The sequence below is a fragment of the Eptesicus fuscus genome, chromosome 6 (genome assembly GCF_027574615.1).
Source record: "Eptesicus fuscus isolate TK198812 chromosome 6, DD_ASM_mEF_20220401, whole genome shotgun sequence".
Taxonomy (NCBI): domain Eukaryota; kingdom Metazoa; phylum Chordata; class Mammalia; order Chiroptera; family Vespertilionidae; genus Eptesicus; species Eptesicus fuscus.
Window position 1 is genome coordinate 95,859,623 of NC_072478.1, and position 14,705 is coordinate 95,874,327.

At 37.3% G+C, this 14,705-nt stretch overlaps 1 protein-coding gene and 1 pseudogene across 6 annotated transcripts in view; both read left to right on the forward strand.

Moving 5' to 3' along the window:
• Positions 1-414: 414 nt before the first annotated feature.
• GABRG2 (gamma-aminobutyric acid type A receptor subunit gamma2) overlaps positions 415-14,705 on the forward strand; it is an 87,039-nt gene continuing 72,748 nt past the window's right edge. For all 6 annotated transcript variants that reach the window (XM_054717039.1, XM_008147644.3, XM_008147645.3 and 3 more), the window contains exon 1: positions 415-521. In XM_054717039.1, the coding sequence (XP_054573014.1) occupies positions 415-521 (107 nt within the window). The remainder of the gene's footprint in view (positions 522-14,705) is intronic.
• Positions 11,120-11,601, forward strand: LOC103291579 (60S ribosomal protein L23a-like; annotated as a pseudogene).

Consider the following 14,705-nt stretch of genomic DNA (forward strand, 5'->3'; position numbering starts at 1 on the left):
AAAGCAAGTAAATAAATAAACCTACAAGGATGGAACTGGAGGAGTATGTGTGAGTGTGAGGGACATAAGAGGGTATGTCTATCAGGGTCCCTGCTTTCTCACCGCCCCCCTTATTTTTCTCTGAGTGTCTTTCCCTGTACCCTCCCCCTACCTCAATTATATTATTCCCCCAGACTTGGAAGCCGCTCCCTGAGCTGACGCTCTGATGGTATCTGCAAGCGTGTGTGCTGATCTTATTTCTGCCCTCTGAATATTAATTCCTGAAGCTGGTAGCAATATATCTCCCCAGTGACGGGACCTACTAGAGGCAGGTGGGGGGAGCCACCACCAGATCATAAGCATAATAATAATACAAAGGGGAGGGATTCTTCTGCAACCGAGAGGCGAGAAGCAGAGGGGGTGGGGGGGGAAGCGATGAGTTCGCCAAATATATGGAGCACAGGAAGCTCAGTCTACTGCACTCCTGTATTTTCACAGAAAATGACGGTGTGGATCCTGCTCCTGCTAACGCTCTACCCAGGGTAAGATGTGCCGTTTTCAGCTTCGTTTTGTTCCGGAGAGGTGGGGGAAGGGTGAGGATGTGGCACTACGGAGACCACCCAGATTTAAGACACTCTTCTAGGATTTGGGGCTTTGTAAATTAGGGGGATGTGAATGTGTGGGGAGGGGAAGGAAGGGGGGGAAGAGGAAGGTCACTTTCGTTTATTTATTAATTTATCGCATTGCTTTGTTTTGTCTTAGAGTGGGAAAGCTAATATATTAAAGACTTTGTGTTTGAGGAGTAGCATGTTGATATTACTGCAAAATGATCTCTAGGTGGGCTGTGCTGATACATGCTGGCATTTGAGGCCATGTTGGAGGAGGCGTTTGGGGTGGGGGTCTAGAGGAGAATACTGCAAATGAGGTACTGGCGTACACCTGGGAGATACACGTTTGGGGGAGGCGTTCTGTTCTTAAACATCAAAGTATTGCTTGCTCCTGCACTTTGGCATTCTTAAGATCAGTTTTCTATGCAGCCCCACTGACCTGGCAGCAGGCTCCGCGACACACAAGCACGGTTCAGCACCAGGGACAGCAGTTCCGCTTACAGCCAAATGGAAAGAGGCTTGTCTAACCCATAGGTCATCCCTAAATTCACACAGGACATCCATATAGTGCAGACAGAAGGCCAACAGAGCCATGGAGCACTAATGACATCCGAGGACCCTACTCTGATTATTACTACCTCCTCCTTGAGATGGGAGGGGTGCTCTGGGGCATGGGCTAAGGAACCTAGTTGATGGATGCATGGAGGAATATAAGTCTGGAAAGAGTTGGCCTCGCTGCAGTATTGAAAACTATGCGGAACCAAGGGAATGTGATGCCAACATTGTGAAGTATGCATTAATGCCCTAGAGCCTTGATTCACTGAACAGAAAAGATGGGAGGGGAATATGGATTCCCCAAAACCATGAGCAGGTGTGTGATCTGAAGTGCTTTCACCTACATTTTTTTTTAACTTCCTTGCACCACAAGTATCAGAGGAATATTCCTCCAACTACAGTTCACCACTGATCTACCCACCTACACATCCAAAACACCCCCCTCAACACATCTCAGGATTTCCAGCAAGGACCAAGTGCAGGTTAGAGATCCACTATTTACAGTACTTGAACTCTCCTGTATTGTCATTTTGAAATAAAACTCTATATTTAGGGTAGTTCTACACCCCTCTAAGAAAAGAAAAAAAAGTAGCTACAGAATATATCAAGCCATTGCCCTAAGATTTTTGTGGGAGTTGACACTCTTATGTAGTAGTTGTAACAAAGTGAGATAAGAAAGATGGAGGTGAAACTGTTATTTGATTTTATTAAAATTAATGAGTTAACTTCTCTGATGCTTCATTTTTTAGGGCAGGTAATGGAAGATGCAGATTTCTGATAAAGAAGAGACTCAGGCAAAACAAGGAGTGAAAGCCTCTCTTGGAGTTTCTAAGCAGAGAGAGGACCTACTTAATTTTTCCAGCATTTTTCTCACTTTCCTCCTGCACTACAAAAATAGAGTGCATTTTCATTAAGAATATAATATTAAGTATATTTCTTAGAAGAGGAGAGGTCCTTTTACTGGAAATAGTTTATGGGCAAATACATTTTAGTGGAATCCTGGAAAAACATTTTCCTATTCAAAATTTGCAGGCAGGTTTTTCTGTCTAATGTTGTGTGTAGCTCTTAATTTGTTTCAGAAATTAGACAGTTGATGGTGGTTTTAGGGTAGAAAATATCATTCTTATATCCCTACCTTTTATGAAACCTGTGGATTAAAATCTACACAAGACAGAGGGAAATAGGTCTTCCCTTCCTATTCACCTTCCATCCATCTTAATAAACATTTTGCAACTAAATAGATAAGGACATCCTTATGTATTTCATCCTAATGGTCTTACTTTAACAAAAATATCTTTAATTTTATAGTTACTCATAATAGTGGCTATTTCTCAGTTACAATTTCCTAGCCATTCCAAGACCGACTTTCCACAGTTTAACTACAAACAGCTATAGTGAAAGGGAGAATACCCAAGATGTCTTACTCTTTTGCAACAGTACCACTTTTTCTTTTCCAATATATAAAACTTAGAAATACATTTCACTTTTCAATTATTGGCAGAGTATTTTAAATAGCCCTAAATAATGGTAGCCACATGCCATGCAAGCTCTCCCATAGGGGGATTTCACATTTCCTCAGTGATGACAGAAACAAGGCATTGCAGGTCGGTGCAGAGAATGAGATCAGAGTTTCAGTTTGCTGCAATCCCATAAAAAAGCCAGTTGCATGGCTGAATCGGGATGGATGGAAATCGAGACTTTGCTCTGAAGCTGCTCCTAAAGAAGGACCATAAGTAACTGGAAAAATGTGGGATCCTAGGAGACAATCTAAAGAAGGCTGTGGGGGTAAATAGTGGCAGTAGAACCACCTGAAAAGTTTAAGGGACATTTTAAAAACATTTAATTGACTTTTTCATTTATATAATTCCAAAGAATGTTTTCCTCCTCATTAAATTGACTAAATTCATTAGTTTGTGTTCACCTAAGGAGGAATAGAAGCGTTGGAGTGAAGATATAAATAGCTAATATCTCTTCTTATGTGTGAAATTGTTAATTTCTAAAACTCAAAATTACCTAAACTGTCATCTTGTATATAGTGCTGTCATTAGCTTCACCTGAAGAACGTGCTAAAATGGAGATTCCTGGACCACATGCTGGAAGATTCTGAACCATTGTGTCCGGGGTGTAGCCTAGGAGTATTCATTTTCAACAAGTACCTTGGACCACCATTGAAGAAAAGTGGTATATGCCTCACTAATCTCCAAAGTTTATTCGCCACCATATTCAATGTTTATAAGGGCTTGGATTATTGCCACTTTTATCATCAGCTGAGCACAATGAGTCAATTTCACCTCAGAATTTTTTGTTTGTATATAAGTCATTGAGTATATTATACAAACTATAACAGGTCAGAAATAGCTATAAAATTTTTAGTAAACCCACCTCATGTATTAAAAAAACATTGGTTGAAAAATAGAGACTTCTCTCATTAAAGGTATGTATGCATGTGTATGTAATTTAATTTTCAAACTATATACACTCTGTTAGGTTCCTATAGTCCTAACACACTCCATATACAAATATTCATACACTTAGGTTTTAAGACAAATTTCCTACTTTTATAACTTTTTTGATGTAACTACATTTCATCTCAGAGTAGAAATACCTTAAGAAGAAGAAAGAAATGGAGATAAAACAGAAAATTATTTAGAGTAAACAGGAGTAAATGCTAGAAATAAAGATGGTTTATTTTTTTCTTAGAATAAAATTAGATTTTATAGTATACTTTGAGTGATAAAGAACTAATTTTAAAGGATAGATTGAGCAGAGGTGAAATTGTTTAAATTTGTGATAATCTAACCCTTACTTGAAGTGCTAGCACTTAATTTTAAAATACACTGAGTTACAATTTTGTAAATGTTTTCTATTGCTTGAACAGAAATACTTCAGGTGACTTTTCTTATGAGCTGCTAAAGCTTTTTATCCCCTAACTAGTTTTTCAATTTTTAACTTTTAACATGCATGTAGGGGAAGACTGTGACTCTTCACTCTAACCCTGTTCATTTACAGCATTAATCTCTGCAGACAAGCTTGTTATTTCCTATTTTTCCTAATGTTCCACTTTGTTTTATTTAGAAAAAAGAAATGTTTCCTCAGCAAATTTAATTGCTTAGTTGTAGACATAATATTGCAAATAATCTACACTGAGGCAAACATCTATGTGAAAAAAAAAAAAAAACACAAAAAAACAACACACACACACAAAAAAAGTGTCACCAATTACTTCCAAAATCCAGCAGCCCACTGCCCTGTAGACAAAACATCTGGATCATAGGCAGGAATTTAAAACTTGGCTTTTAATTTAAATAGTTAGTTACATAAATATCTGCTTGATATGCTAGACTCCATTTAGAAGAGCTAAGAGCTAATCAACTCAAAACATTGAATTATAGAATATTTAATGTTTGAAGCCTCTGTTTGTACATATCTTAAAAATGTGCTTCATGCAAGGATTTCTGCTCAAGTTCAAATGAAGTTAGGACTAACTTTATAGACTTTATCTTTGCTGTAAACATTACATTACTAAGGTTGTGGCTATTTCTCAGTTACAATTTCCTAGCCATTTCAAGACAGACTTTCCACAGTTTAACGACAAATAGCTATAGTGAAAGGGAGACTTTGCCATCCCATAATATGCCTCTTTAGCATAAAAATATTTTAGGCTGATTATTTTTAATAAATAGCAGACCCCGGAGAAGCTCTGAAAGCCAGTAGAAGTTACCCTTTTGGGAAGAGCCATTTATATTTATATGGGAAATCTCCATTTGTAAGAGTGTCTCCTTCCCCAGTACCTGGAAGAGAAGAATGACTAAATCTGTAGGAAATCTTATCAATTGAGAAGGTAGGAATTTAGATCTTCAAAATAACCATGCCTCCAGTTTACTGTGCTTCGCTAGGTAACCTCCTATATCTGCCTTCCCCCTAAAATAATCTTTTGTCTTTAGCTGGAGATGATATGTAAGGTGACAGATTGGGTATTCCAGGGACCTACTCATTTTTCCTGGATACCTCCCATCCATACAGGAGGTTATACATGTTACCAAAATTCTGTTTAACCCACCTTTTAATTACAGCCAAGAACCTATACAGTTAGAAAGAAAATTGTTTTTCCTCCCCTGCATGTTTCTCCGAAGTACTTCTGCTAAATTTACAGATCACAGAAAATTGGTTAAAAGTTATAATTAGCACAGTTCCAAAATTGTTTGACCACCGTGGGTGTCAGCACAATTTATGTGCTTAAATTTCAGTATTTCAATTGGGATGAGCATTCCAGATATGATAACTTATTCAGACAGATATAAAGAGAGGAATTCATCCTTCTACTACTAGGTTATATCTATGTGATATCTTCAAAGTTAGTGTGTTTAATGAAGAAATTTTCCTCTACTCTCCTAGGTTTTCAGCTGGTCTAATAATTAAATCTACATGAGACAAATGAAGAAGAGAAAATAACCAAATTTAATGACATATGTACCCATGACAACCCCACATACCTGAGAGGGTCAAAGACCCCACATACACGAGAGCTTCGGAGACAGAAAGGGAAAATGTGGTATATATGATATTCTGAACTAAGGATGAGATAAGGCCCCTTGGGACTTCAGAGGGTCATTGTCAGGCAACAAGAAGAGTAGATGTTCAGTAACTGATCGTTTGCCCTGCTCTATGATAGATCACAAAAGCTTATCTCTGGTAATTTCTTATTATGGGAAAGGCCTCTAATTCAAATTTTTCTAGGTATCTAGGGAAAGGGAAGGAGTAGAAATTTCTGTTGAGCCCAGAAGGTCTCAGTTTCCTTTAGCTCAAAGTAATCCACATACCACAGAAGCACATATTGGGGTGATTTGTTCTGAATACCTACATAAGAAAGTAAATAGTCACAACATAATATCAATTTCAGACATTCAAAGCTACTCATGTCATGCACACATACACACTGAACCAAAATTTTACATATAAATATTAATATAGAATGTATATTTTAATTAATGTATATATAAATAATATATTTAACATATGAAATATTTTAATGAATTAATATACGATTAATATCTATTATATATACTTAATTTTTACTAACATCTGTGAAGTAGTTATTGTCAACCACATTTAACAAATTAGGAAATCAAGATTACAGAGAGATTAAATGACCTGCTTAAAAGCAACAGATAATTAGAAGTATAAAACACTTATTTTATAAAGTAATAAAATGGTAAAGTAGTATATTTGTGGATAGAGATAGATGTAGATGCCTAATGATAAAGACATATACACGTATAAGTATATATGTGTGCCTGTGTGTGTGTGTGTGTGTGTGTGTGTGTGTGTGTGTGTATCCCATCCTAGGCATCCAGTTCCCTGTCCTTAGTGGGTGCCTTCCAGAAACCAGGGAGCTGCTCTCACTCCAGTCAGCAGCACTAATGGGGTCCCCTAAAAAATTACCAGCAAGGTCACTGTGAATCCCTCCCCTGACCTATCAACAGTGCTGATCAAACTGAAGTTTCTCCTTCCTGTGGGCCCTATCATTCACTCACTCACACAGAACTTCTCACCGTTTTATCCAGACCCCTTCATTCTCCAGCAGGGCCTCAGAAGGCCTACCACCTCTTTGTTTTATCTCTCGGGCCACAGCCACTCTTTCTCAGTGTATCCTTTTCTAAATATGCCTTTTTTTGTATAAGTAAAAGATGATTTGGAGTCACTATATATTTTTTTTTCCAAGTGATCATGAGAATGGGTTACATTTTAGATTTGTCACTAATTATTTTCTATACTTTTTGACCAGTTTTACCCTATCAATACTCTTTTCTCACAAGGGTATTTAACTAGTTTAGATTATCTATATTTATCAGCATTAATTTTTATAATTATTTGATTCTATCTTTAGACAATAGAATTCAGAACAGATACCTTACTTCCAATGAACCCACTGAAGAAATTAAAATAATCTATATAGTAGCATGTTTTGAGATCCTCAGTCTCCATCAAGTATACCATTCTTAAATTTATCTTATTTTTATTGAAAGCTCTAAGCAGAAATGCTTAGGAATAATCCACTATTTGTTTTTTAATATGTTTAAAAACATGTTAAATGGCATTATTTAGATCCCAAACCAATATTATACTTAGAAAGTACATTTTCTTAATGGTTAAGTCTGTGTATATAAAGCATAGTTTAATCTGCAATTCAGTCATTTAGCTTCTGCATGTCACCCCATTTTCAAAGAAGAGATCTTGCCCCTCCATTGAGTAAATTTAAGGATAATTTGTTTCAGTTTTCCTACAAAAAATCATTTGAAAAGTGAAAGACAAAATCAAGGCAACTATACTGAATATTAAAATAGAAATAATATTACTACTTTAACAACTGGATATTTGTACCTTCGATATGTAGATATTTTTTTTTAATGAATCTTTATTGTTCAGATTACAATTGTTTCTCCTTTTTCCCCACATGTCTCCCCACCACCCAGTTCCCACCCCCCCTCTGCCCTTACCTCCCCCCCCCCCGCTGTCCTTATCCATAGGTGTATGATTTTTGTCCAGTCTCTTCCCATACTCCCCACACAGACACCCCTTTCCCCCTGAGAATTATCAATCCACTCCCATTCTATGCCTCTGATTCTAATAAGTTTATCAGTTTATTCTGTTCCTCAGATTTTTAATTCACTTGACTTTTAGATTCACTTGTTGATAGATATGTATTTGTTGTTCATAATTTTTATCTTTCTTCTTCTTTTTCCTCTTTTTAAGGAATACCTTTCAGCATTTCATATAATGCTGGTTTGGTGGTGATGAACTCCTTTAGCTTTTTCTTATCTGTGAAGGTCTTTATCTGCCCTTCAATTCTGAATGATAACTTTGCTGGGTAGAGTAGTCTTGGTTGTAGGTTCCTGCTATTCATCACTTTGAATATTTCTTGCCACTCCCGTCTGGCCTGCATGGTTTCTGTTGAGAAATTAGCTGATAATCGTATGGGAGCTCCCTTGTAGGTAACTAACTGTTTTTCTCTTGCTGCTTGTAAGATTCTCTCTTTGTCTTTTGCTCTTGGCATTTTAATTATGATGTGTCTTGGTGTAGTCCTCTTTGGATTCCTTTTGTTTGGGGTTCTGTGCGCTTCCTGGACTTGTAAATCTATTTCTTTCATCAGGTGGGGGAAGTTTTCATTCATTATTTCTTCAAATATGTTTTCAGCATCTTACTCTCTCTCTTCTTCTGGTACCCCCATAATTCTGATGTTGGTTCGCTTGAAGTTGTCCCAGAGGCTTCTTACACTATCTTCAACTTTCTGAATTCTCTTCTCTTCATGCTTCTCTGGAGGAGTGTCCTTGGCCTCTTTGTATTCCAAATCTTTGAGTTGATTCTTGCAATCCTCTAGTCTGCTTTTGGGTCTCTGTATAATATTTTTTATCTCAGTCAGTGTATGTTTAATTTCTAGTAGGTCCTCATGGAATTTATTGGCCTTTTCCATGAAATTCTTGAAAAACCTTATAACTGTGGTTTTGAACTCTATGTCCAATCGCTTGTTTTCTTCCATTTCTTTGGTTTGTGATCTGTTTCCTTGCCTTCTCATATTCTCTGCTTCCCTGAGTTGGTAGGGTAGTTTTGTGTACTAGGTGTCCTATTGGTTCAACGGGTCAGCCTCCCAGTTACTTGAGGTGGACACTCTTGGTGTACCCTTGTGTACTGTGTGTTCCCCAGCAGGAGCTACAGCAAGGGCTAGTTTTCTCCTCCTTTGCTTGGGCGGTTTTGGAGCAGTCTGACTGGAGCTGCAGTTGGTTAAGCTGCCACAGAACAGGCCATTTATATGCAAAAGCCGCTGTGTGGAGCCTGGGCGGGTTTGTAGAATGTGCGGGGCGGGGCCTCAGGGCGGGGCCTCAGGGCGGGGCGGGGTCTCAGGGCGTCACTAGGCTGGGGCGTGGCCAACAGCGATGGCTGCCGTCAGCCGTCTCTGCCTTTCCCGTTTCCAAGTCCCTGCGCCCCACGCTCCAGCGCAGTAAACAATGATTGCTGGGCGCACCACTGCAAAAAAGTCACTCTCACTTTCCGACCCGATGGCCGAGAGTCCAGCTTCTCCCCGTAGGTGCCTGGGTCCCCCGAGTGTCCCCAGAAACTGGATTTCAGAGTGATCGGGAGCTTGTCTCCCTGCGGGTTGAAGAAAAGCCGCGCACCCAGCCGCCCGCCGCAGGCCCGATTCGCGTGCCTCCGTACCTCAGCTTTTCAGCGATTGTGCTCCTTTCTGTTCTTAGTTGTCAGTCTTCCACTCAGCCAGCTTTCCCGTGGTTCTGGGTGGTAGACATTTTTGTCTTTTAGTTGTGTTTTTGAAATTGTTGTCCGATATGTAGATATTTAAGGTTGATGTTTTTAATCACCTCAATTATACATGCAACTGCTTTGATAACTTGGCATGTGATAATTTAATATCAAGCTTAATTTCTAGAGGAATAAGAAGATATAATTTCTAGAAACTGGGACTTTATTTTTTCTGAGAATGTTTACATGCATGTTCTTATTCTCTCTATAGCTTATGAGTTAGATAAAGAAGATGATGGCTATAAAATATGAGACACAAAGAGCCTAAGGGACTGTCCACAGCTCCTTGAATATTATCTGTAAAGCAGATTTTAGCTTCCCCAGTTTCACTTTAGTCTATGTGCCATATCATACAAGTATAGTCAGCCCTTTTCTTTCTAAAAGTAAGGAAATAGTTGGATTGTCTTGAGATATAAAAGGCCTCTTCAGTTTGCATTAGTGGAATGTTATTTGCTATGCATGTTTTTATTATTATAGAGAATAAATATCCTTTAAGAGGAAATAAAAAGTTCTTTTAAGTTACACATTAGGGTAACATAAAATGTAACTTCAAATCATATTAATTTGTATACTTTTATGATATGGGTACAAAATATGGTAATAATCTATATCATTATGAAACTCATTGTATAACTCTTACAGATAAAGTGCTATGTAAATGCTAAATAAGTAGTGCTGATATTACACTCTCCACCCATTCATAAAGAAAACTGTATGAATCCCAAATAACATAGTAAGAAAAACAAGGAAGTCTTTTAAAGCAAAGATCTCTGTAATTACGGAAACCCTGCCACAAACTCAAGTTTAGTTGTACAACCAAAATGTGCTTAGTCAGACAAATACATACTGAGTTCTGTAATTTATTTGGAAGTATTTAAATAAAATGGCTGAAACAAACTGAATATAACTTGCCAATGTAGTCTTGATAGAAAACTAAGTGCATGACTCTTATTTATGTTATATTTGGAAGGTTATCAGTCCTTTTTTATAAGCTGCTTTTGAGGTACATTTGAAATACATTTGAGGAGAGCCACTCTAGATACAAAATGTAGTTAGGTTTAGTGTTTCAGCTAGGTCTGTGCTAGGAACTGGATGTATAATTATGAGGCAGCAGAAGCCATGATTTCTTCCATCATGGAGTTTGAATCTCAGGAGATAGCAATGATCAAAGAGGTGTACAAATAATTATTAAATTTTAACTCAGGTAAATACCACATGAGAAAGTCACATGGTGCTATAACAGCTCTCTAGCATAGTGAAAGCAAAGGACAGAGAAACGAAGATCCACAATCCTGCTGAAACTGACCTACAATCATCTAATTGGTTGATTTTTAATAGTCCATCACTTTTCTTGGTCATAATAGGTTTTGCATCATCTACATAATAAACAAAGACCATATTTAAAACATTTAAATAAAGCAATATGGTCATATATGACACTACTTTAACATAGGCTAAATTTACAAATCAATTCCAGGTGATGGATTTTTGCTCCATTTACTCCCTATCTTATAGGTATTCAAGTTACATGCATAAAAATGATCTATTCCCCATTACCTGCAACTGATTCACCTTCTCTGTGTCACTGTCAATCTAAGTAGTCAAATATAGTCAAACAGAGGGGTAAACAACACAGACATAACCACCTTGCGCTTTTTACAAAGATGGTACCAAAAGCTAAGAAGGAAGCCCCTTCCTCTCCTAAAGCTACAGCCAAAGCAAAGGCTTTGAAGACAAAGAAAGCAGTGCTGAAAGGCATCTGCAGCCACACAAAAAAGATCTGCACATCACCCACCTTCTGATGGCCAAAGACACTAAGCCTCCCAAGGCAGCCCAAATATCCTCAGAAGAGCGCACCGAGGAGAAACAAGCTTGACCACTATGCCATCATCAAGTTCCCCCTGAAGAAGATAGAAGAAAACAATACACTTGTGTTCATTGTGGATGTCAAGACCAACAAGCACGAGGTCAAATATGCTGTGAAGAAGGTCTATGACATTGATGGGGCCAAGGTCAACACCCTGATCAGGCCTGATAGAGAGAAGAAGGCATATGTTTGACTGGCTCCTGACTATGATGCTTTGGATGTTGCCAACAAAATTGAGATCATCTAAACTGAGTCCAGCTGCCTAATTCTAAATATAAAAATTTTTAACTATAAAACAAAACAAAAAAACAGAACCACATTAAATATACATACCAGTTGTGAGCTTCAATTAATTTCAGAAATATTAGGGCTTGAAAACTTAGATGTAATAGGATAAAGAAACACAGTGAACATTTTGAAGCTTTTTAAAATTAAGTGCAAAATACATTGCATATGGCTATTAAAATACATACAAAACAAGATTTTAGTGCCTCAGTAATTTTTCAGTATTGATACATTATAATCTTTGGTAGAAGTATAGATCAGAGTAATTATCTATATATATGAAAGCCTAAGCAACCCTTGACTGGTGACGCTCACTGACCACCAGGGACAGATGCTCAATGCACAGTCATGGAAACATGGAGCAGACTGATGAATCTTCGAGGGAAGGGAGAAGGAGGGAGGGCAGGAAGAGATTAACCAAAGATCTTGTATGCATACTAGAGGCCCGGTGTGCACTGGTGGGGTCCCTTGGCCTAGCCTGCAGGATCGGGCCAAAACCTGCAGTCCAACATACCTCAAGGGTCCTGGATTACGAGAGGGCACAGGCCAGGCCAAGGGACCCCACCAGTGCATGAATCCAGGCTCCGGGCCTATAGTATACTAATAAATTGCCAGCTAATTTTTTAAAATAGTTTTAACTTTTTTTTTTACTATCCCCCTTCATCATCTTATTCAATTAGAATAAGCAAGGGAGCATTTAGGTCCTTTCAAATAATCAGCATTCTAAAAGCAAGGTGTCCTGTCCTTATGCACACACATGCAAATCTGTCACCTTTTGATGTTTCATTAAAAGCTCTAGAGTCTTTTGCATTTTAGCCATTATTGTGGGGCTAAAGTTGTATCTATTAGGTTTTGGGTTTTATTTTATTATATTTTATTTTATTATGACTTGAAGAAGTACTTTAAGGATTTTACTTAAAAATCCATGGCAGATATCTCTAGTGAAAATATTTTTCCCATTTTGGGGTTGATTATTTATTTATTTATTTATTTACTTATTAGAAAGTAAAAATTTGTCGTTATTTTAATAATGGTGAGTTTTCTTTTTCTGTATTCTCTAAGAAATTTTCCCTCCCCTAAGTATGCAAAGATATTATCATATTTTTTTGGAAGCAATGTAGTTACAGGTTTTTCATGTAGCTCTATGGTCCATCTCAAATTATTATTTTTATATAATACATGTTAGAAGTTGATATTCATTCTTCCCCATGCTTTTATCCAATTGTTCCAGCCCTATTTTTTTAATGGTTTTATTTTTTCCATTGACATTCCACAGTAACTTTGCCAAAATGTTATTAGCATATATGTCTAGGTCTCCTTCTGGAATCCGTATTCCATTTTATTGATCTACTTGTCTATGCTTATGTCAGCACGGTATAACTTTGATCATTGTAGCTTTATAGTAAATCTTAAAATCAGGTAAGAAACATGCAACATATTCACGTGTTCTTTTTCAAGACCAATTTGTCTATTTTAAATCTTTTATATCCTTATATGTTTTAGAAAATTTGCCAATTTATACCAGAACAAAACATCTTTGTTGAAATGGTACTGAATAAACAGATCAGTTTAGAAAATATAAAAATTTTTGACAATTTTAAGTCTTTCAATCTATAAACATAATTTATCTCTCCATTTGTTTTTATATTTTTTTCATTTTTCTCACTAACTTACTGTATTTTTCAGTGTCAAAATTTTGCACATTTTTCTCAAGTTTATTCTTAAGTATCTTGTGTGTTTTATTCTATTTTAATATTTATTTTCCAAATGTTTATCATTATTATACAGAAAAGCAATTTATTTTGTATGTTAATGCATATCCTGTGGTATTAGTTCTAGTAATTAATTCTAATAGTTTTTGTAGAGTCTGTGATTTTTATATATAACTAGAGGCCTGGTGCACAGATTCATGCACAGGTTGGATCCCTCGGCCTGGCCGGTGATCTAGGCAATCAGGCGGGCTGCGGGGAGGGACTGCCTCAGGAGGTTGGCTGTGGGAGCACACTTACCACCAGGTGGCAGCTCCTGCATTGAGCGTCTTCCCCCTGGTGGTCAGTGGGCATCATAGCTACCAGCCAGTCATCCGGTCATCCAGTTGTCCAGTCTTAACTGTCACTTGGACTTTTATATATATAGATAGTGTCATCTGCAAATAAAGACAATTTCACTTCAGAATGACTTCTTAAAACATAAATATGGTCATGTTATATTGTTGTATTAGAGCTTTGCAATAACTCCCATTTCTTCCTAAGATCCAATTGTCTTATCTAGAGTTGTAGGCAATATGACCATATATTTATTGTGCAAAAATGGAGAACTTTTTTAGTGAAAGAGAACATCATTATGAATAATTATGTCAGAACCACAGGTGCCAACTGGAACTTTCCCAGGCAAACTGGGCATATGATCACTCAATATGGTCCTTCATGATCTGATCCCTGACAACCTCTCCAGCATCAGCTCCTGCCCTCTCTCAGACACAAGTCAACTGTCACCTCACTGTATTTCATTAGATTCCTATAAATATCAGCATTATTTTCCAAACTTCTTTCCAGCTACCCTAAGAGCTTCTAACCCTTCTTCCATTTTGTTTTAAACTTTTTAGTCTTTAATACAGAATTTTTATCTGAGAGATGCTTTAGGAACTGTGAGATTTTTATTATAAATATTTTCTGTTTGTGGTTAAAAAGGAGAGATCACAGTAAGTTAAACTAAGCTAATATTTTTGAGAGCATGAAAAATATTCAACAGGAAAAGTGACTCTGAATAGATTAAAATTTTTTTCCACTCATATCATATGTCACTTGACAAAAAATCCTTTATATATTAAGATAAACAGGAAATAAAGTCATCTCAGTGCCATAAAACCAAGGATATCTTGGCACTCAAATACTGCTAGAAATATCCATCACAATGACTAGGTTTTTCCAGGTACCCTTGTGGGCAATAGGCCCTGAACAGAATTTCCAAGGTCCATGCCAGGAGCATCTTTTTGTAGACCTGCTGCCATTTGGATTTTTGCAGATCAATTTCCCTGATGACTGAGAATCAAAGTAAACTCAGCAGAGAATCACAGGGGGAAGGAGAGATTTCCTCAT